Source organism: Pecten maximus, chromosome 7, assembly GCF_902652985.1.
Source record: "Pecten maximus chromosome 7, xPecMax1.1, whole genome shotgun sequence".
NCBI classification, from domain to species: Eukaryota; Metazoa; Mollusca; class Bivalvia; order Pectinida; family Pectinidae; genus Pecten; species Pecten maximus.
The window spans coordinates 10,281,301-10,305,594 of record NC_047021.1 but is presented as its reverse complement, the minus strand read 5'-3'; the positions used below and the strand labels follow the sequence as shown (position 1 = coordinate 10,305,594).

At 37.0% G+C, this 24,294-nt stretch overlaps 2 protein-coding genes across 4 annotated transcripts; both read right to left on the bottom strand.

The window, feature by feature from the left end:
* Nucleotides 1–263: 263 nt before the first annotated feature.
* LOC117331567 (succinate-semialdehyde dehydrogenase, mitochondrial-like) lies at nt 264–16,791 on the bottom strand. Of its 2 annotated transcripts, none has more exons than XM_033890357.1 (12): nt 16,692–16,791; nt 9,166–9,364; nt 8,414–8,535; nt 8,207–8,290; nt 7,742–7,912; nt 6,628–6,744; nt 6,114–6,257; nt 5,728–5,871; nt 4,979–5,137; nt 4,452–4,615; nt 3,554–3,612; nt 264–1,451 (listed from the first exon to the last, which is right to left on the bottom strand). In XM_033890357.1, the coding sequence occupies exons 1-12, from the start codon at nt 16,767–16,769 to the stop codon at nt 1,246–1,248; spliced, it is 1,647 nt and encodes a 548-aa protein (XP_033746248.1). In that variant the 5' UTR covers nt 16,770–16,791; the 3' UTR covers nt 264–1,245. The 2 variants fall into 2 exon arrangements, with proteins under 2 accessions (XP_033746248.1, XP_033746249.1); XM_033890358.1 differs by lacking the exon at nt 16,692–16,791 and adding an exon at nt 12,896–13,042.
* Nucleotides 16,792–19,021: 2,230 nt separating this feature from the next.
* Nucleotides 19,022–24,294, bottom strand: LOC117331566 (transforming growth factor-beta-induced protein ig-h3-like). Of its 2 annotated transcripts, XM_033890355.1 has the most exons (6): nt 24,039–24,294; nt 21,695–21,924; nt 21,132–21,318; nt 19,929–20,024; nt 19,642–19,752; nt 19,022–19,195 (listed from the first exon to the last, which is right to left on the bottom strand). In XM_033890355.1, the coding sequence occupies exons 1-6, from the start codon at nt 24,193–24,195 to the stop codon at nt 19,098–19,100; spliced, it is 879 nt and encodes a 292-aa protein (XP_033746246.1). In that variant the 5' UTR covers nt 24,196–24,294; the 3' UTR covers nt 19,022–19,097. The 2 variants fall into 2 exon arrangements, with proteins under 2 accessions (XP_033746246.1, XP_033746247.1); XM_033890356.1 differs by lacking the exon at nt 19,929–20,024 and having other exon boundaries at nt 24,039–24,269.

Below are 24,294 nucleotides of genomic sequence, written 5' to 3'. Positions count from 1 at the left end.
CTGTGTTGGTTTGTTTCTCGGTAGGCTGAGAAATAGATTGTACTGTCTTGGTAGTGTCCTTGGGCAAGACACTTTACCCTAATTGCTCTGTCCACAGGGCAATGAATCCAGCAAACAAAATATTAACCAACCGATTATATTATCCAGTACATGTTTGAAAAGTGGATCCCGATAACTGATTATGATTATACAAGTGATCCTGTACAGCACGAAATAACTAGGTTTGAGATTAAGAGGTGCCATGAACAACAGAAACGAGTTGATTGTATTCTCACTTTTTATTACAGTGTTATCAAACTTAACAAATTACTCATTTATAGATGAACACACATGTAAAGCACTTTTATCTGTGTGGCTTAAAGGCATACATACTGTCCTACATGTATCAGACTCTTGGCTCTACCAGTTCAGTCTTTAATACATGTCAGACTTAAAATATACCATATCTTCACAATTAGCTGAGATACTCTCCTGGATATTTATACAAAGACACAACCTTACAAGTTCATACACTTCATACTTAAAATATACCATATCTTCACAATTAACTAAGATCCTCTCCTGGCTATTTATACAAATGAACAAGCCTACAAGTTCATACACTTCATACTTAAAATATACCATATCTTCACAATTAACTAAGTACACAACCTTACAAGTTCATAGTGTCTGGCTGATATGCTAAACTATGTCCATACATGTTTTATTGTAGATAAATGGCCCATCACAAATGTGACAGGATCTGGTAGCCAATTGAGGAAGGTCCAGACAAAGTGAAAATTGCTTATTGCAAATTCATAAATGACGTATTCTTATTTCTATATATCTTGATTGTTTTCTAATTAAATAATGATCAAACTGTCAAATATTTTGAAAGGTATTTGACTAAAATCATGAAAAATACATCAAGGATCATGCAGATTTTTTCTTCTGTATTAGACCGACATGTATATGTATAATGAATTTGAAATAAGCACTTCATATGTAACATTAATTATCCCTTCACAATAGGCAATATTCATGCCACTGTATAATTATGTTCTTACTTTCCTACAAGCAAGTGACTTTAAGCCTTCCATAACTTCAGTTAATTTAATTTTGATTTATGAATACTGCTATATCTATTATGGTTGCACAATTTATACTCTACCAATGCACAATACAGTATTTAATTTACAAATACTCTTGATTTCATATTTACTATTCTCTACAAATATTCCTAAGTATAGAGGTGTAGTTGACAGCCTAAACTCCGCCCATACACACATATTTGAGTTGAAGGTATTCATCAATGCCATATTTGCTGCCCTCACTGCCGAGACCAGATTCTTTCCAGCCCCCAAATGGAGCCTCTGGAACAGAAACTAAGCCCTCGTTGACTCCAACTAGGCCAGTTTCCAGCTTCTCCGCGACACGCCAGATCTGACTGAGGTCCTGGGAGTAGAAATACCCTGAGAAGTAGAAGGAAGCTTGTGTTAGATATATCAAATCTAAACTTTCAACATCATAATCAACTTTCAATGAATTGTTTGGATTTTGTTAAACTTAAATCAATCCAAAGCACCTCAAAAAAGAAAAAAAAAGCTGGTTTTAAAATTGACTAAGGGTCATCTATGTAGGAAAATAACATTTAAGCATTGATGTCATTATTTTTTAGTTTCATCGGGGTATGAAACAAACCCCTATGAAACTAAAAAAAAATTGACATCAACGCTTATAATTAATTTTTGAAAATGATTTTCAAATTTAAAACATGTTTTATGTACAATTTTACAGGTTTTAAATGGGATTCTTTTTCTCAAATCAATATGCAACGTCAATTGTCGTATTGTGACGTCACATTTTTCGCACCATTCTCGGAATTTCTTTCATTGAAGAATGAAAAGAATTTTTCGACCAATCACATTTGAGTATTTACCATGAAAACAAAGAAAAATTAATTATAGTATTTTGAAAATGAACCAATATCCACAAATTTGCACAAAACTAGCCACATGGTATACCAAAATATTCTTCTGTACACAAAGTTTCTCATAGTCATTGATAACAGTAATTGTGACACCAACAGTAATTGGTACACCCAGTAACTGGTACACACACAGTAATTGGTACACCCACAGACACCCTCAGTAATTGGTACACCCACAGTAATTGGTACACACACAGTAATTGGTACACACACAGTAATTGGTACACCCAAAGTAATTGGTATACCCTCAGTAATTGGTACACACACAGTAATTGGTACACCCAGTAATTGGTACACCCTCAGTAATTGATACACCCTCAGTAATTGGTAGACCTTCAGTAATTGGTACAGCCACAGTTTTTCGTACACCCATATTAATTGGTACACACACAGTAATTGGTACACCTACACTCACGGCAATTGGTACACCCAAAGTAATTTTTACATCCACATTAATTGATACACACAGTAACTGGTACACCCAAAGTAATTGATACACACAGTAATTGGTACACACAGTAATTTTTACACCCACAGTAATTGGTACACCCACATTAATTGGTACTCACACAGTAATTGGTACACCCTCAGTAATTGGACAACCTCAGTAATTGGTACACCCACAGTAATTGGTACTCACACAGTAATTGGTACACCCTCAGTAATTGGTATACCCACAGTAATTTGTACACCCTCAGTAATTGGTACACCCACAGTAATTGTTACACACACAGTAATTGATAGACCCTCAGTAATTGGTACATACACACTAATTGGTACACCCACAGTAATTGGACACCCTCAGTAATTGGTACACCCTCAGTTATTGGTGCACACACTAATTGGCACACCCACAGTAATTGGTACACCCACTGTAATTGGTACACCCACAGTAATTGGTACACCCTCAGTAATTGATACACACAGTAATTGGTACACCCACAGTAATTGGCACACCCACAGTAATTGGTACACCCACAGTAATTGGTACACTCTCAGTAATTGGTGCACACACTAATTGGCACACCCACAGTAATTGGTACACCCTCAGTAATTGATACACACAGTAATTGGCACACCCACAGTAATTTGTACACCCTCAGTAATTGGTACACCCACAGTAATTGGTACACTCTCAGTAATTGTTACACCCAGTAATTGGCACACCCACAGTAATTTGTACACCCTCAGTAATTGGTACACCCACAGTAATTGGTACACCCTCAGTAAATGGTACACCCACATTAATTGGTACACCCACAGTAAATGGTACACCCACATTAATTGGCACACCCACAGTAATTGGTACACCCTCAGTAATTGGTACACCCACAGTAATTGGTACACCCTCAGTAATTTGTACACCCTCAGTTATTGGTACACCCACAGTAATTGGTACACACACAGTAATTGGTGCACACAGTAATTGATATACCCATAGTACTTTCCTTAGAAAACAATATACAGAAACTTATTAATGCATTCATAGTCCGTGGAAGGCTTTTAATGGAAAAGCACCAAAATCAGATAATTGATAAGATATGTACATTAACATCAGGCATTTTAAAGTATAATATCACAAACCTGCCAACCCTGAAGATGTAACATTCGCTATGGCAACAGCTTCCTCCTCTGTTTTAAATCTAAAAAATAAAAATAATCATTGTCAAAGGAATCTTCACTCTAAGTATGCTTTGTGATCTCTAAATGACAAGTATGACCTTATTCTGTCCATTCACTGACCAAGTTTTATAGTTTATAAAGTATGCATTTAAAGACACATTCATCTAAATTTGGAATGAAACTGGCAAAAATTCCTTTAAAGGAAAACATGATAGTTGTCGGGTTCCAATATATTCCTTGATGGTTTATACCTTGTGTGTAAGGTGGCTCTTTAGGGCCAAGTATCAAATCTCGCATTTTCGCACTCTCGACCTTGGGTCGAAAACGCGAGAATGCGCAAATGTGATGGCAAGGGAGCGAAAACGTGAGAATGCAAGAGAGCAAAAATGCGAGAATGCGAAAAACGCGACGGCGAGAATGCGAAAACGTAACGGCGAGAGAGCCAAATTGTGAGGGCGACAGTGCAAGATTGATCTTGCGTTTTTCGCCGTCAAGTTTTTGCATTCTCGCGTTTTCGCTCTTTCACATTCTCGCATTTTCGCTCCCTCACAATCGAGTTTTCGCATTCTCGCGTTTTCGACCTGAGGTCGAGAGTGCGAGAATGCGAGATTTGATACTTGGCCCTAACGAGCCACCATATGTGTGTGATTGCGAGATGTTTAAAAGATTTGATAGCATATTGACATAGGTTTGTTGTTTGCCATAAAAATTTAACAGCTAAAACCTACATCTTTGTATCAACTTGTTTGTCATCATTCCTCTAGATGAAGAAAGAAGACTCAAGACTATAAAGACAACAATTTTTGGGTAGATAACTCTGAAATCTGATTTTAAAAAAATCGTTTTGAACATTACTTACTTCAAAATAGGAGCGACAGGTCCGAATGTCTCCTCGGATGTGCACCTCATATCCTGATTGACCTGAGACAGAAGGGTGGGTTGGAAGAAGTTTCCATCAAGCCGCTTACCTCCCCTGACGACAGTGGCCCCCTTACTCACAGCATCATCTACATGGCTCTGGACCTGAGGAACACAATCAATTTGCAGGGTAACATGACTAAGACACTGTAACCGTAATTTGCTCCAACTTCAAAGGTCTTAATTTATTATTATTATCAACAGGTTAACCGTATAGGCACCAATCAAAAGGGGTTGTAATCCACCCCGATACATTCTCCTTGGGTATCTTAGGGAACCTAACTAGTGTGTGTATGATATCAGCAGTGGGTTCCTGTTGTATCTTACAGTATCCCGAGTTTCCAATGTCAGATTCCAGTACCTGTTTACTTTCAAAGGTCAAATACATGTGTGCAATGTATAAGATCATACTGTTTGTTGTCCTAGTAACCATGACCTTGACCTTGTCAATAGAATCATGACCTTTACCTTGTCTACAGCTTTGCTGTTTATCAGTGGGCCTTGTGTTGTTCCAGCTTGGAACCCATCTCCGACTTTGAGTTCCTTGTCCATGGTTTCAGCTACTGCCTGTACAAACTTATCGTATATTCCCTCCTGTACTAGGATCCTATTGGCACACACGCACGTCTGCACAAGATATAAAGGTCAATATTTACATCTTTATTCCACATCTTTTATAATAGTTAATAGTAGTATCCTGATGTTAGGAGACAGACTAAGCCAAGTACGCAATGTTAAGTTATGATGATACAAACATCAATTACAAGTTTTCACAAATAGAATATTACAATTGTCACCGAGCACAAAAACCACAGCGCTAAAAGTTCTGGAAATATGTCTAGCTCCCATCCTATCTCCCTAGCAGATGACCAAACTATCTCACCTAAATCAAGGAAAAGGAGAAATTTACACATACATCTACCCCATACTGAGTATAAAAGACTGTGGACACTAATTACTAATTTAATTAGTAATTACTAACTCAGGTTAAGTCATTTATCTAGCTAGAACACCTGAATTTTGTCACTTACCAGGCTAGATCATATAACTTTTGTCAGAGAACACCTGTCATTTACCTGGCCAGAACTCCTGACTTTTGTGACTTACCTGACCAGAACACCTGTCATTTACCTGGCCAGAACTCCTGACTTTTGTGACTTACCTGACCAGAACACCTGTCATTTACCTGGCCAGAACTCCTGACTTTTGTGACTTACCTGACCAGAACACCTAAACTTGCAGCCCATCAACCCTTTGACAGCTGCCCCAACATCAGCACTGTTGAACACAATAAAGGGGGCATTCCCTCCAAGTTCTAGTGAAACTTTCTTCACTGTAGATGCTGATTGTTCCAGAAGAATCTGAGCAAAGTTTGAACTTAGTTAATGTGAGGTTTGTATCTATGCAGGAACAGACAATGTCAGGATTTAATAAAAAAAAAATGATGAAATTTATGAAAAAAAATGATGTTTTAAATTTCTTAAACAAATGATTTACATGTATTTCTACAGTATTTTACCAGAATCTCTCCTGATGAATTTTAGCCAGATATGGATTAGTCTGATATGAATTAGCCATATGGAGTAGCCAGATACAGACTAACCTTTCCAACTTGAGTGGAGCCTGTAAACGAAATCTTCATCACTAGCGGGTGTTTACACAGTTTATTCCCCACATCAGCAGCATGGTTACGGGACGAGGTTACAACATTCAGGACACCAGGAGGCAGTCCAGCCATGGACGCTAACTATAGAAACATAAATGCCATTCTACTTTTCTATCACCCAGATTGCCTGTAAATCAACTGTATCAGGACTTAACACATCTATATACATGTCAATTATGCTAAGATTTACCAGAGTATAGAACTTTAACAAGTGTTTCATTTCCAGTCATAGAAGGGTATTGAATTTTACACAATAATAGTAAAAAGTCATACAAGTGTACATTTGTATTGGTCTTTACACATCTAGAGTATAAGTCATACAAGTGTATTGGTCTTTACTCATCTCATTCTGTAATTCTATTAGCTCTAATGTAAAAAAAATGTTGCAGATATAAACATTAAGTACTAGTAATTATGATTTTAAACATTTGATTCCTAAAGATAGACAAACCTCACAAAGGGCGAGGGCAGAGAAGGGTGTATCCTCAGCTGGCTTGAGTACCACTGTACAGCCTGCAGCAATGGCTGCACATGCCTTCCTAGTTATCATTGCATTGGGGAAATTCCACTACAAAAGAAAACTTCATAGCATTAGCAAGTTTGTAACAAAATCTGCATGGAGCAATATATGTCTGTTGAAAGGTTTGAAATCAAAGATTAAACACTTTAACGATGAATATAACAATATAACAATTCTGGTATCAACAACCAACTCTATCAGAGAGAATTAAGAAATGTGAGAAAAAAAAGGAAACAATTCTCGATTATATCAACTTGCAATTTTACGTTGATACTGTATGGTTGGTAATATTAACTGGCAATTTTATACTGATAATGTATAGTTCATAATATTAACTGGCAATTTTATACTGATAATGTATAGTTGGTAATATTAACTGGCAATTTTACACTGATAATGTATAGTTCATAATATTAACTGGCAATTTTACACTGATACTGTATAGTTCGTAATATTAACTGGCAATTTTACACTGATAATGTATAGTTGGTAATATTAACTGGCAATTTTATACTGATAATGTATAGTTGGTAATATTAACTGGCAATTTTACACTGATAATGTCTAGTTCGTAATATTAACTGGCAATTTTACACTGATACTGTATAGTTCGTAATATTAACTGGCAATTTTACACTGATACTGTATGGTTGGTAATATTAACTGGCAATTTTATACTGATAATGTATAGTTGGTAATATTAACTGGCAATTTTATACTGATACTGTATAGTTCATAATATTAACTGGCAATTTTACACTGATACTGTATAGTTCGTAATATTACCTGATAATTTTATACTGATAATGTATAGTTGGTAAGATTCATGATAGATTTTAATTCACTATATATATCTGCGGCCATTATAAATATAATGTGAAATTTAATATCCAGAGAATATTTATATATGCAAACAAATGTATAAAATTGTTTACTGTAGAATGAGTATAAGGTGTGAGTGGCGCGAAATTTAATACCTTCAAACTCGTCCACAACAAAATTTTAGCCAGTGAAATTTTATAACAATAAAGTTGGTATATTTTACCGGTGTGATCATCCCAGCCACTCCTAAAGGTTGTTTGAGGACAAGAATACGACGAGTTTTTATTGGAGATGGGACAATGTCTCCATACACTCTTCGGGCTTCCTCGGCAAACCACTCCATGAATGCTGTCCCATAGGCCACCTCTCCAGCAGCCTCTGCCAGGGGCTTTCCCTAAATTACACAAACACAATGTAAAGGTTTGCTAATGTACTGTAAACATGTAAATTACTGACGTACCATGCAGGCTAAATGTCAGGGGCTCCCCCTTTATTGAACATTACAGAAAAACAATATCTTGAAGTCGAAGGATCCAGACTTGACTGAAGCACAATACATATTTTCTATCCAATTTCTAGACTTCCCCGCAAGGTGTCCTTTCATGATGCAGTTATAATGTCAAAATTATTGTTAATCATATCTAGTGCCCAAACTTTTGTTTTATTTACACTCTTTTTTGTAACTTACCATTTCAGCTGTGAGGAGCTTTGCTAATTCATCTTTATGTTGTGTACATAACTCTGCCCACTTCCTGAGAATACCACTTCTTTCCTTAAAGTAAAAGAAAAATATTCAGCACATAACAAAAACAAAAAAAACAAAAAAAACTAATGCAATAATAAAACTCTTCATATAAAAGTTACCTCCCCTTTTCCCATTTATTCAATTACACACCTTAGCTGTGGTTTCCTTCCATGTCTGAAATGCTTTGTAGGCCACCTTTATGGCTTCCTCAGTGTCATTGGCATCCATATCAGGGACAGTTCCAATGACTGCGCCTGTTGATGGATTCACCACTAAAAACAAATAGAAAATAGAACTTTGTAAATCAGTGGTCATTGATAGAAAGATTTACATGAATTGATGCCACTCTGTGTTTGCATATAATATTGAGTTGAAACTGTTTTTAAAATAAAATGCTGGCTTCACTTATCCCCCCAGCTGAACTGGCCTAAAGAAGGCACATAGGGATAATTGCACCTTACCACAAGATTGTGCATGATTAAATGGTGACACCAAAGACATTCCACTAATATGTCTCTCTATTTATGCTCACCAATATTTTTCCTTTCCAGTTCCATTGTGTAAAACAGAAGCCAGAACTTACGAATAAATTGCCTTCAAATAATAATCACCTTGGATTTCTCTCAAACTCAATTTTTCTTACTTTTTCTGCAATAACCGCTAAATAACATAATCTTTAATTTGTTGTAAAAGGAAGTATAAACCAATTGTTAACTATAATATTGTATTTTGATACACAGAATATAATTACAATGAAGTAGATAATGAGATAGCAACTATCCTACGAGACCAAACTGCTTAAAAAAAGAATTAATGAATAACTAATAATCGTATATGCCTTATATTTACACTTTGTAATGCCCCTTTTTCACCATCAGCAGGTTGGGATAATTTTAGAATACCTTGGAAAGTTTTCAAACTCGCAGCAGACACCCACTTGCCATCAACAAAGGCATTTTCATGTATGAATGAACTAGCATTCCTGGTCACTCCAGCTGCTGCAGCTGGTACTCTGTCCATCCTGACTTGGATGGATTTAAAGACTGTGATTTGATGGCGATGTAGACGTAAGACAGAATGGAGGTTCCTACACATGAAGGACTGAAAAGTACAACAGGAAATATTTCCATTAAATTACAGCATATCAGTATATGTAAATTAATATCATCAATTAAAATGGAAATTAATAATCTCATACAATTTCTTTCAAGAGTATTCTGCACTCCAGATGGATGCTCGATTCTACGAGGTACGGACAAAAGCCCCCCCGGACATTAGCCCCCCCGGACATTAGCCCCTAGGACAAAAGCCCCCCCGGACATTAGCCCCTTCACACTAATCAAAAAGTGGACAAAAGCCCCCCCGGACATTAGCCCCTTCACACTAATCAAAAAGTGGACAAAAGCCCCTTCATAAAAAAAAAGTATATTTATTTTTTTTATTTTTTATGTTTTTATTTATTCATTTTTTTTAAAATTACAATATATGTTTTAGCAGTGGTTATATTAAGTGCTACATATATATGTAAGTGACTTCAGTCACCAGTAGCTTCTGCAATGTAAACAACCAGTTCGAAAAACAACTACTTGAACTGTTACATAAACAATAAGCTGTTACACAGGTGTTTGGTAGGTTTTTCATTGATTTTACTGTTACATAAACAATAAGCTGTTACACAGGTGTTTGGTAGGTTTTCAAACTTCAAGACATTTTGTTTTAAATGATAAGCTTTCCTGAAATGTTCAGCTTACTTAATAATATAAAGTTTGAACAAATAAATTATGATGTTTAACCACAGACATATAATGCAGCTCTGACATTGAACCAAGGACCTTCATTTTCCACACAATTATTCTCCAAATTTCAGAGATAAAAACAGCAGTTTATATACAGTTTTTGTTTTTCAAAAGTACAGATTTATATAAAGTATACCAGTTAAATTTATAATGAAGGGGCTTTTGTCCGGGGGGGCTAATGTCCGGGGGGGCTTTCGTCCGGAGGGGCTTTTGTCCTAGGGGCTAATGTCCGGGGGGGCTAATGTCCGGGGGGGCTTTTGTCCTACACTCCGATTCTACTGGTCATAGGTAATCTTAAATCATGCAGCCTAGTCATTCCAATGCACCTCCCTCATACAATGAAGTGTTTGATCCCAATGACAAACACATGTCAGATATCTTATGCAGAGGTACAGTTGAGTGTAAGGTAACCTTTACACCCTAGTGCACTCCTAGTGCATAAGACATTTAAACTAGTAGTGCACTACATTTTTTTCTCAAGTACACTGTATATATGTACATATATTTCAATATTTATTATCTTATCAGACAAAAATATTTTTAAATTCAATTTATTGTTACTTCACTAATATCTGTTAATTCAACCATGAAATCATTTCATAGTACATAATCAAGAATCAGACGCTTCGTATATTCTCATTTATGTTCTGTAAGAGACATATAATATCTACACAACAACTTATGTACATGTACCTGCATGTAAGTATAATTGGTACTCTCAGGACATGCCTGTCGTCATGGCCACCTAGGCCCCAGGGCCCAAACCCCACCTCACCACCACCTTATGGACCTCCATAACACCTTACTTATATATATGTATCAGATGTGGATCAGTCTTAAGGTGTGCCTGTTTTAACACCTGGCTATAGTTTTGTCAAGTCCCCAATTACCCCCCAGGGGTCCATTTATAGCATGCTGTGTCAGGCTCCTCTGCCTTACCTACCTGTAATTAGCATCTAATACTACCCATATATAATATCTACCTGTGGATGTTTTTCAAAAATTCATATTTTTTTTTTGTGAATCATCAAAAAATAATTAATTTTTATATACATTATTCTTCACAATAAAGATATTCAATAAATATAGTTTATATGCTGATTTTCTTTAATTACAAGAAGAGGTAAAATCCCCATCAGTTATACATTTTAAGGTAAAGAACAATTAATCATTTTCTTAATGCAATAGGGAAATACTTAAATGCTGATCAAAATGTATCCCAAATTTTGTTTTTTTAAACAATATTGCAAAAAACATGTTAGTGTGAACTATAAAAAAAACTTTGGCTTAAGGTCCACATGATCAGCATGTGTATATAAGGTAACTTTATAGAAGAAAATTATGAAATTACAAATACAAGTGTTGTATAATTCAAGTGTTGTATGACAAGTACAGCTCCAGATACATGAACATGTATGTGTGTTATATAAGCTTAAAACTGTTGCCCCCCCCCCCATGATTGCCAGTATATGTATTTCATAACAAACATTACATTAATTGTTCCCTCAGGCCATTATCTCATTCTGTGTTAGTTACATGTGTAACTGATACATGTACCTGGAATCAGATACAATATGTTAGATCTTCAAAGTATTAGATACCTGTATGCACATGGGTACATGTACAGAAATTTTAACTATTTCAGTAAAGGAAGATGGAAGGTGTATTACAAGTAACATATACCTTTTATAAACTTAACATTTTGAAATGTAGAACTGTTTTGGTCACTTAATTACCAGTGTATTCAAAGAATCTCTTTCTTTACATGTTAAATCAATATAGAACATAGAATGTACAACATATATAATGGGCTGAATTAGGTTTTAATAAGCACAATATCACATCAAAAATGAAATTATGAATATGCTGCTTATTTTAATCTGAAATTAAACTATAATATAAATTAAATGTATCAAATTGAAAATGTTCAAGTAACGATAATTGTTTTCAAATGTTTTATTATACACTTTCATGTGATGAAAACAAAATTACTGGAATTAAACATGTGAAATATATAACTGATCTATGAATACAAAATATAAAGTACCAAAAGATAATTGAAACTTGGCTTGAAAATTTACTTAGTTAAGGAATTATAAAGTAAATCCGTCTTAACTTAGTTACAGTGTATAATTTACAAGAAAAGAAAGGTTGAAATATAACATCAAACTAAACTTCCAAAACCTTTTTAATAACTCTTTGAATATAAACTGATAGATAGCCTTATACAGTACAGGTAAAAATCACAGGTAGCTTGGGTACTGCCCATTACCTGTATGGGGGTTTTGCTGTTCATCATCTCTTAGGGTGTAGTGCACTACTAGTTTAAACGTAGTGCACTACTAGGTGTAAAGGTTATAGCTTACACTACATGCACTATAATGAAGTAAAAACAATTAATAAAAGCTATACCAAGTCAATTTGTCATGACTAACATTGTAATACACAGGCTCGATCTGCTATTAATATACTCTAGCTCTCCCTCAGGTCTAATTAAAATTTGTACATATCACAGCGACACAAATTCCCAAACCTATGCTCATATACAATTTATGTGTGCTGATTGCATAGCTGTAATGGAAATGTCTGTTTTACAAAGCCCTCTCTATACGTAGAATGTAGATATCAATTAAAGAATCAAAGCAGTCTGTAATCTTTAAATCAAGAATTCGTTTTTATAAATTATGTTGATATATGTCGTATGCTTGCGTTCGTGTCACGTCCAGTCTCAAAACATAACAATAATATGCAGCTGATGATTACTGCATTCTATTTCTACTTTCAGTTTACGTTATCTACGTCAATTACAGACAATCGACCAATCCCTGATACACACCATACTGGAATAACTTATATCCTCGAGAACTGGCCGTCATACATCTGACATCTCCCTGACTAGGAACACACTTGACAAACACCTCATTACATATTGGAAATTGCTAATATTTAATCTGCCGTCTGACTGCATGTGACAGGATATTAAAAAGTTAGACATTTAGAGTAGCTTCCCCTAGGACAGGAAGTGAGGCTCCACTAAGGGGCTTGCCATGGGGAATTATTTTATACCTACACTGTACAAAGAGGCATGGGACCTGTTCGTTTTTCGGGTTTTTGTTTTTGTTTATGTTTTATCAATTTAAGATTTCTAGCATAGATCAAGACAAGACTAAAGATGTTCATACAGATCCTGATAGGTCTTTGTCAAGCCTATCATCGACGAATATATATGTTTTTCATTCTGAATATTCTGAATAGAGAGAATACAAAGATAAATAAATAAAATAAATAAAATAAATTTCCATTGAGTTAGCCCTTTGTGCGTTATGGCCGAGATACACCAATCTACATGTAGCTACAGTAGTGTACGACCTCATCTAATTAGCTGGACGATTTGGCCGATATATGCCTCATTATTTCGATTGTTTATTTAAATTGTGTTTGTATATACATGTATATATATATATAGCATTTACATGTATATATCCACAACCAGGATGTGTAAAATTATTATTGCGAAATAATTATTAGAAAAACTAATTAACCAATGCGCATCTGGCATGGTGTGTTTTCATGCATGGGGATGTAACGACCCTTAAAGAAATGATGAGAAAGGATCAACAACACGCCTAAACCAAGCTTTCAACGACACCAAGACAGCTTCTGTGATACATAATTAATAAAGCTTAGATATAGCGTTCTACATTGCAAACAAAGTGTACTTCTTAGCAGAGATGTGTAGATGTGATATATACACGTCTCTGTTCTTAGTGTGTAAACCTGAATTTTTGGTACTGGTTGATCATAAGCAACACAGCCCCCTAGCTGTGCCATACCGTTGCTGAAGTGATCACCATGTTGACTGTGCCGTTTTATGGTATTTCAGGTTATATTTATCGAGGCGTCTTTTCCACAAGATTACGACTTCGCCTTTGCCGTATAGTGGCATACTTGGGATCAAGGATCATATTCTCGTCGCACGATTTGTTAAGAGAGTTGAAGTCATATTGTCACCGGCTGATTATTCTAGGAATAGCTGTCAAACCGGTAAAGTCAGCGTACCCGGAGAGGGAGAACAGGGACGTAGCGACAAACCAACCAACACCCCCCCCCCCCCCCCCCCCCCCCCCCCAAAAAAAAAACCGGGCTTACACACAAAAATTCCGACCTTGTGTGTCAGGGGCCAATATTTCAATCAACCATCGAATAAAATAAGTAGGTGATCATATCATCAAATTTTTGTATTATATAACCAAATCAGTAACTAGTCTACCATATACAGTGTACTTTAAAAGATAAGCCTAGAGCATTCCAGAGTATCAAACACGTCATACTTTGTCTATGATTAGCTCATCAATCCCTTGTTTCCAATTGTATAGAGTTGACAAGTATATTTATTCAAAATAAAGAAGGCTTCCAAAAATGTGCAGAAGATCGACACCTTCTTCAAACCCAAGCAAGAAGAATCAGCGATTGAAGCCCAGTCTAATGTAAGCTCTAGAACCCAACTCCTAGCCCGGGTAACGTTACACAGCCAAACACACGGGGCAAAGCAGGACCTTGATGTTCAGACCGAAAACATACTGTGTGCATATGTGCATTGTAAAAGTTTTGGTCACAGCGGCTCAAAATTGACAGTTTTTACTCTCAAGTCGCCGGTCATCGATTGGGCAAACCTCGGACAGCTTGTTAATCGTCACATCAGCCCCGAGTCTCAACACCATGGTTACCCGCAAATGGGCATTAACTACATTGACATCACATTGTCAAAAAATAATCAATTGTCTAAAGTCTAGAGCAGTCTTATAGAGAATAAAAACATTCGGACAGTTTGGCGGGTTTGTAGTCATTTCAGGTGGAAGTCTGGTAATTTGGATCATCGCTGTTAGTGGAAGGGGTTTACGACAATAGATGTTGTCAGAGGTTGGTTGACGGCCACAGACATACGTACGGGGGTGAAGGTGCATGGGAAGGGAGGGATGTCGTGGGGTCGGTGCTATGGTTTCGGCCGCTTCATCGGTTTGTTCCGGCCCAACCATGAAAAATGACCCTGTTGCTGTGTTTGGGTAGTCATTGGATGTTGGCTTTCTTAGGATGCAACGGGAGGACACACTCTGTAGAATTTCCAAACATCGGACGCCATGACCGCGACCCATTAGAGAAGAGTCACCGTCCATCTTCTGTTGAGTGAGCTTCTTCTCGGATATCCTTGTATCCACATTTCATTGGACTTCTGATGCTAGGAAATGTGTCATGTTTCATGGTAGTGTCCGTAGGGTGTTGTAGCAAAAATGAATTAGTGTTGCAGAACCTTGTGTCGTCGAGACCCGAGTTTTAGGTTTTTGTTGGTTGTTGGATGATTTCCTGTTCAGAAATAGATATGCCTCTTGGTATATCGTTGCCTGATTCTGTGAATAGGTCATTCTAACAGGACAGCTCACCAGATATGTCCTTGGTATATCGTTGCCTGATTCTGTGAATAGGTCATTCTAACAGGACAGCTCACCAGATATGCCCTTGGTTTTGTCATTATCTTATCTGTCTAGCTTGCTTCACTTTGCTTTTTGTTTTACTTTATGCCTTTTGGAATCCCAAAGTGCCCGTTCTGGATAAATCTCGTGAAGAAATTAAAGATACGATATGTTAACGTATGGACGAATAACAGAAAACTGACCACTCTTTTAATTAGGCGTAGGGCGTGTAACTTCTCTTAAAACTTCAAAGTTTTACAGTTTGTCAGTTTCCATGTCTGGTATATCCAATCAAATCGCGAGTCTCCAAAATTACCATTCACGTGGATGCATTCAATATATAATTATGAAGAACCCATGGATTCCAAAGATGCATCGATCACAACAGTAACAGTTATACCAAGGAGTTCGGTACCTATTCTTCGGTTATATGGAAGTTTCCATCCAGCTACATGTCCTTTTCTATATCACATACTGAAACGACGACGCGGTTATACCGGCAATCTAATTTTAGATGTTCATTATCCACAGTGGTAATGAACATCTAATTTTGATTAGATTGTAATACTGGCATACAAAGGGATAGGTGCCTTGACGGAAAACGACAAATAAACCTTTATTTTGAAATGCAGTTAAAACTTGGGTTTAGATATTGTAATTTAAAACATATATAGGCTATATCAATTCAAAATACAATGTACGTGTATATAAAAAATAATTGTAATATGATTTTAATATCATCAACCATCTCTTCAAATTATTTCATTTGGTGGATTTAATGCACTGGAAAATATAACATTATATATATACTTAAGCATTACAAATGTAATTATAATGATAAAGAATGACATTCCAAAATATGTAGAAAATATCTTACAGAAATGAATAATTTAAGAAGTAAAATGTTCTGGTAACTTTTCCTGTGTGTCGACTGCTCGATAAGCCTCTGGTACATATAACTAAAAAGTTAATGTACGCTGTCACACGTATACCCAGTGTGTGCAGCTTGAGATCCAGTCAAACTCGGTTTATCTCGCCACGGAACGGCTCGACATAGAATATCACTTGTAGTTTATTACGGTATAATAATACTGTCCAGTAATTATATAACGGCTACATATATACAGACAATTACGTGTTCAGACAACATGAAGTAGGACTTACCTGTCTTCCCTGTAGGACCAGTAATGATGACCTTAGCAGATGTCGACAAATTGTTTGGTTCATGGGAAGATAAGTCATACTATCCTTTACACACACACAACGAAACACTTATGTACACACGTAGATAATCGCGTCCGGTGAGGGTATAGGAACTCGGCCAGTGTGTGATGAATATAATTACCACATTTATAGATTGACCACGTTGTCAATTCTAGGTATAATATGATGATACAAGATATCTGCAACCATTGATTCGGTTCAAGAAAAATGATTGCCTCTTCCTAAGACGTCAGTCTTTCAACGAGCCCAAATGCATTCGAATTTCAATCTTACGGGATGTCATTTTTGTAATAGGCTTAATTATGAGAAAGAAATCGTAATTCAGAATCGGTACAAGGCAAAATAGGAATAAAATGAAAATGTCCATGTAAACCATTGAAAACGTAACAAGATAATAAGACCAGGTGTTCCGACAGGGTAAGCGGCTTCTGATCTATCGACGGCACCCACCATATAAATGTAGGTCACGACGGCACCCACCATATAAATGTAGGTCACGGCGACACCAACCATATAAATGTAGGTCACGACGGCACCCACCATATAAATGTAGGTCACGACGACACTCACTATATACATGTAGGTCACGACGACACCCACCATATAAATGTAGGTCACGACGGCACCCACCATATAAATGTAGGTCACGACGACACCCACTATATAAATGTAGGTCACGACGACACCCACCATATGAATGTAGGTCACGACGACACCCACCATATAAATGTAGGTCACGACGGCACCCACCATATAAATGTAGGTCACGACGGCACCCACCATATAAATGTAGGTCACGACGACACCCACCATATAAATGTAGGTCACGACGACACTCAACCTATAAATGTAGGTCATGACGACACCCACCATTTAAATGTAGGTCACGACGACACCCACCATATAAATGTAGGTCACGACGACACCCATCAATATAAATGTAAGTCACGACGACATCCACCATATAAATGTAGGTCACGACGACACCCACCATTTAAATGTAGGTCACGACGACACCCACCATATAAATGAAGGTCAAATCGTGAATAATTAAGTCACATTCTCAAAACGAGCATTGACTTGTACCTTTCCCCTCCTTTCCAGACATAGTGACATATTCATTATCAATGGTATCTAACTGACTTAGCTGGGTCGTGACCCCATAGCGCCAAGAAGCGAAATTTTATAACAAACATATAATATCAATCTAAAATTTATTTTCTCCAGATTTACATGTTGATGAGGAAGATCATATATACAGAGGAACGAGTTATAAATCAATATTTCTACATTCACTAAATTGTCTTATCAATTGTGACCGTGTTGAGTTAATTTTTTTAGAATTATTAAAAGTCTTCTGTATTCATTCAAACAAATATTTTCACCGTTATTTTGATACAAAGAGTGCGAGTGTTGACACTAAGGAGTTACTTGTCACTCGTAAAGAAAACTGCATACATCAGATTTTAAGGATAAACTTTTGTCGACTTTGGATCACAATTAGAATTTCGTTTGAATGTCGTTTTCATAATAAATAAGAGAGCTCGACACCAGTGTATACATTTCATATAAACAGCCTTCAGACCCCATTACCAAACATAGAGGAATGTCGGGACGGTTAAATAATGAACGAGTTTTGTTGAGTTTGGTGAGATCTTCCAACAGGTCATCGTCATATTCAGTGATCCTAACTGTGGTCTTGTCTCTACCGAGTTGTTTTCATACCAGGTTGAATTCGCAGAGGATATTTTCAACACAGGCATGAAAGGCTTTTCCAAATCCCCGTCTCACTGTTAGATATATTGCTAATGCATTGTCTTTTATTAGCAAGAAAATAGTTAAATTATTTCAATTATTTATTAAATTAGTTAATCGATTTCAACTGAAGAACATACAATTAAGGAAAATGTACAGACTTTTCGACCTCGACTTCAGTACTTTGTATAGCATCACGAGTAAATGACCCTATTGCTTGTTTTGAGACCTATATTTTCTTATGTCTTGCATACTTGTTCCATAATAGCAATTTATGTAAGCCTGAACATTAAGTATGGGTGTAGACGTCGCGAGATTTATTTATTTACATCTATCTATGATTTTTAAAGGATAAAGAGAAGATAAGACTGTTAATCGCAACAACCTTCCTGTGTGTCGGCATAGCAACCAACTAGAAGTGACCAAACAGATATTCATTTTTAAAATCACCAAAAAGTCTTATAAAAAATAATTATGTACAAGATTTACGAAAAACAACAAAACTTTATTTGGTGTTGGTGCCATTAGAATTTTATTTCTTGCGCAGAAGCTTTCTTGGTACTGACAATAGGGAATGTCTTCAGCTGATGCTCAGGCCGGGAAAAGCAGACCGCCTATGGTATACACGACGCCATTGGTAACACTGACGTCACTTCGTAGCACCGAGACACCGTTCAAGGTAATGGTAGCTAAAGATAACAGAAGATAAGTGTTTTTTCCTCCAGTATATCAGAGTTCAAGGACACTTTAAACTTTTCATGCACATGTTGTCTCATACACTATATTGATTTTTATTCCCACACATTCATACTCAAGAACCAATTGTTCACACACGCTATAGTTATCAGTAAAGAAGAGTATACTGTGTATATATATCTCCATATAGACCATCATATTTGTAAATCCTAAATTAATTATTCCTTATCTCGTCCTCATATGGCACTGGTACACATCACTCCCCTTTACGATCACAACGCCAGCACTGGTGCGTGTCCACATTGGACAACATGTCAAACATTAGGTAATTGTTGTTTTTCATTGTTCAGAAGTGAAACCACTCTTTTTCATAAAATGTAACAATATTAATTCGATTTTTAACAAAAGCGCCATCAAGTGAAGGCATCTATGTGCTTACTTCCGTTTTTCTTCACCACGATGTGTTGGCCGAGTGTGTTAGTCAGTACGGATCCGTCTGTTAGACTTGTGGAATACAAGGTAGAATTGACCATGTGGTTCTTCACCAAATCTGAAACACCGTACCATGACATTGTAGAGATGTCAGTACCATCATGTAAAGCTTCCAGTGTTAGATAATATCTCCGTGGACTTTATTAACAACTATTTATATAGCTCAAAAAGACAACTAACGCCATAATAAGAATGTAAATTTTATATGTGATTATTTGATACTTTAAATCTTACTTGTGATCCTGGTGTTGTTAGATAGTGTTTTGTTCATAAATCCTTCTATATTTTCAAACACCGAATCCTGGGGAGCAAATAGTGTTATATTGTCTCCTGGAAATAAGTGTGGGAATAATCATCACAGTTTCATAGCGAAAATCTTAAAAAGAAAATCACTGATGTGTGTATCGGCAAATAGGCGTACAGGAAACAACTAATGTCAACTTAATGTTGCAAACCTTCAGCCAACGAAAACACTTCATTCTGGTGACCTTGCAAGAAAGCAAGGAGACATGACAAGTAGTCAGGAAAGTAAGGAAAAGATAAAGAATAGACAGGGAGCAAGGAAAAATAAAGAGTAGTCAGGAAAACAAGGAAAGATGAAGAGAAGGCATGAAAGCAAGGAAAGTTGAAGAGAAGACTAGAAAACAAGGAAGCATGGAAAGAGGGGCGGAAAGCAAGGACAGATAAAGAGAAAGCAGGAAAGCAAGGAAGCAGGGAAGCAAGGAAGGATAAAGTGAAGGCAGGAACGCAAGGAAGGATAAAGTGAAGGCAGGAACGCAATGACAGATAAAGAGAAGGCAGGAAAGCAAGGAAGGATAAAGTGAAGGCAGGAACGCAATGACAGATAAAGAGAAGGCAGGAAAGCAAGGAAGGATAAAGTGAAGGCAGGAACGCAATGACAGATAAAGAGAAGGCAGGAAAGCAAGGAAGGATAAAGAGAAGAAAGGAAAGCAAGGAAGGATAAAGTAAAGGCAGGAACGCAAGGAAGGACAAAGAGAAGGTAGGAACGCAAGGAGAGATAAAGTAGCAACTTCCGTCATGGAACCAGTTTAAGTTTAAGCCCGGATTGTTGCTTCAACAGACCACATTGTGCCTGGTAGTTTTTTTAAGAAGACAACAAAAGACACAAATGACGAAAGACAATATCACTGAAATCTGACACCACATGATATGCAACGTCCTTCATTTACAAGAAAACGAGTTTGTTAGTGTCATCGTACTCGAAACATGCTATAGTTCATGTTAGTTATACATATACCTTAACCTGACCATAAACAAGCATTAATATTGTGAAGGAAAATTTAGCTAGATCCAGCCGAGGTGTCCAACTCATGACCAACACATCATGGGACTTTGATATTTTATACAGTGATTGAGAAAGTGTTTTATGCATACATGTCATTGTCCATGACCATCCTATAAAATTGTGTATACTACCTCTGAGTTTATCCTGTAGATCAGTTATCTGGACCACCAAGTCAAGGGTTGTCATGTTTCTCTGCTCGTGGACGTACTGGTCGGCCGAAACCTGAGGGTAGTTGTAGAGCACGTGGTCCACCACATGTACGATCCCATTGGTAGCTACTGCCGACTTCACTATCCTAGCGCCTTCTGCCGTCACTATCTGTAAACATTATACATTGAATAGTCAACTTATACATTACTCCGCGACTGGGTGATACTGTATTTGTTCTGCATTTCCTTAAAATCGGCTGGGATATTACTGAACAGGATTGTGATACTATGTCGAACGTTGCAATATCTGAACAACAAATGTCTTTGATTGAGTGAAATGTCTTTTCTCGAAAGGGCATGGCATGTAGCTAGGCGCCTGAACTTGGATTTCTGCGAAGTTGGATTACAATTATGATTCAAAATTATACAGTCAGCTGGTCCTGTATTTTGTGTGATGTATGGGATAGCACGGCACGTGAAGATCCAATCTCGGGCACTCGAGAAAATTTCATTCTTAAAAGGCAGCCATCGATAATAAAACGTACCGGAGCGCCTCCTGATGTGTTGGAGTAAATGTTGACTCTTAGATCCTGTCCCTGCCACGTGGGGAGTTTAGCCTCGTTATGAAAATCAGCCAATGTCATGTTGCCGTATGTGATGTGGAAAGTGATAATTTCGTGCATGTACTCCCAGTTACCGAAATTAAAAATGGCGGCAATGTTGGCAGGAAGGTTGTTGAAGGCATCGTCGGTTGGAGCAAATACTGTAAACGGTCCTGGATACAGAATAGGAAAAGTTAGCTATGTTTGGCAATGCTTCACTTGATATAGAATAGGACAAGTTAGCTATCTTCAGCAATGCTTCACTGGATACAGAATAGGACAAGTTAGCTATCTTCAGCAATGCTTCACTGTATACAGGATAGGACAAGTTAGTCATTTTCAACAATGCATAAATGGATACTGAATAGGACAAGTCAGATATTATCAGCTTCACTGGAAGAAGGATACTGAATAGGACAAGTCAGATATGATCAGCTTCACTGGAAGAATTAATAAAAATCCTAATGTCAAATGAAGCCCAAGCAAGGTTAAATTATACTTTCATGTAACGAGTTAACTAGATTCTGGAAACCACTACTCACTTATTCCGATTATGACGATATGACTACAATGCGCAAGCTTTCAAAACTTTATAGAAGACAAACATGTATTTGCCAACAAGGGAGGAGATGCCAGTAACATCTACACATTATTCAATTTGTTAAGCATTTTTTCATTGAAAATATCCGAAGTATCATACGTAATTCAGGACACAAGCAGATTCTACTGGAGACTACGTCAGAGAATGTCCAAAACAAAAACACGCTGCAGTACAATCACATAGTGAATTGGAGGCATTAGGTCCTTCAACCGTATACGTTTCCTATCAGCAAGGTCACTTTAATGTGCCATCACTATCGTAGTTATATTCTTATAAAGGAAATTGAAATTAACACGACTTATCTATAATATAAAGCAACAATGGAAATTACTTATACAGCATAAACCATATAACCATATAGCTTATCATTAATTAAAAAATATGTTTTGTGAAAGCAAAAGCTGGCTAACAAAACACTGTTTATGGTTTATTGTTTACCAAAGGATATTAATGCCTTAGACAAAGCACTACACTGAGGAAATCTTGGAACTTGTGAGTGCCTCTACTGTTGACAAGATGTGAAGACACTATCAGTAAATGGACAACTCCTTACTGAATGATTGATGAAGGGCACTCTTTGATGTAAGTGGGTACTTTAGGAGCAAGTGCCCCCCTTTGAGATGTGTTGGTAGACAATCAACCTAGAGGAGGCATGAAAGACGTTCTGCGATGGTTTTGGACATGCTTTCAACCTAGAGGAGTCGAGGACGCTCCGTGGTAGTTTTGGACATTGTACCTTCAACCCAGAAGAGGTAAAGAACGCTCTGTTGAAGAACGCTCTGTTGATATTTTGGATATAAGTTCAACCCAGATGAGGTGTAAAGAAAGCTCTGTTGATGTTTACGGAGATGTTCAACCAAAATGAGGCGTGAAGAACGCTCTGTGGTGGTTTTGGATAGTTGTACTTTCAACCAAGAAGAGGCGTGAAAGACACTCTGTGGTGGTTTTGGATATACTTTCAACCCAGAAGAGGCGTGAAAGACACTCTGTGGTGGTTTTGGATATACTTTCAACCCAGAAGAGGCATGAAAGACACTCTGTAGTGGTTTTGGATATACTGTCAACCCAGAAGAGGCGTGAAAGACACTCTGTGGATGTGAATGACGCTTTGTGGATTTGTGGATATGCTCTCAATTGTCTTGAGAAGGAAGGGCAATTTGTAGTATTTGTGGAGAAGTAAGAATGTTTTGTGGTATTTGTGGCGTAAAGATAACAATGAAAAGGCTGAAAAACAATACATGTATTGTCGGCGTGAAGAAACTGAAAACAATATAATGAAAACATATAGTGTCGGCGTGAAGAAACTGAAAACAATATAAAGAAAAGATAGAGTCAGCGTGAAGAAACTGAAAACAATATAATGAAAACATAGTGTCGGCGTGAAGAAACAGAAAAAAATATAATGAAAACATAGTGTCGGCGTGAAGACACAGAAAACAATATAATGAAAACATAGTGTCGGCGTGAAGAAACTGAAAACAATATAATGAAAACATAGTGTCGGCGTGAAGAAACTGAAAACAATATAATGAAAACATAGTGTCGGTATGAAGAAACTGAAAATGATATAAAGAAAAGATAGAGTCAGCGTTTTTTCTGATATCACACACTATAGTGCCATATACTATGTTAAATATAATCCAGCACCAAACTTAATAGTACGCTGGTCGTATTGGTATAACATACCGGAGTCGTTGTTGGAGAGTACGTACATTGGCCCCGTGTTCTGTAAGGCACTGACGAAATCCTTACAGCCTAGGGAGTCTGCGAGATCATAGATGTCCCATTGTTCCCCCTGGATGGTCTGTCCCAGTACCAGCAGAAAGGTCAGGAAGGGCAACATTATAGGAAGAACAGGGATACCAGCTAACGGGGACTCAGGACAAGTTCAAATGGCATTCGAGGTTAGGGGACGATAAGACACGCGCCATGCAGACAGCAG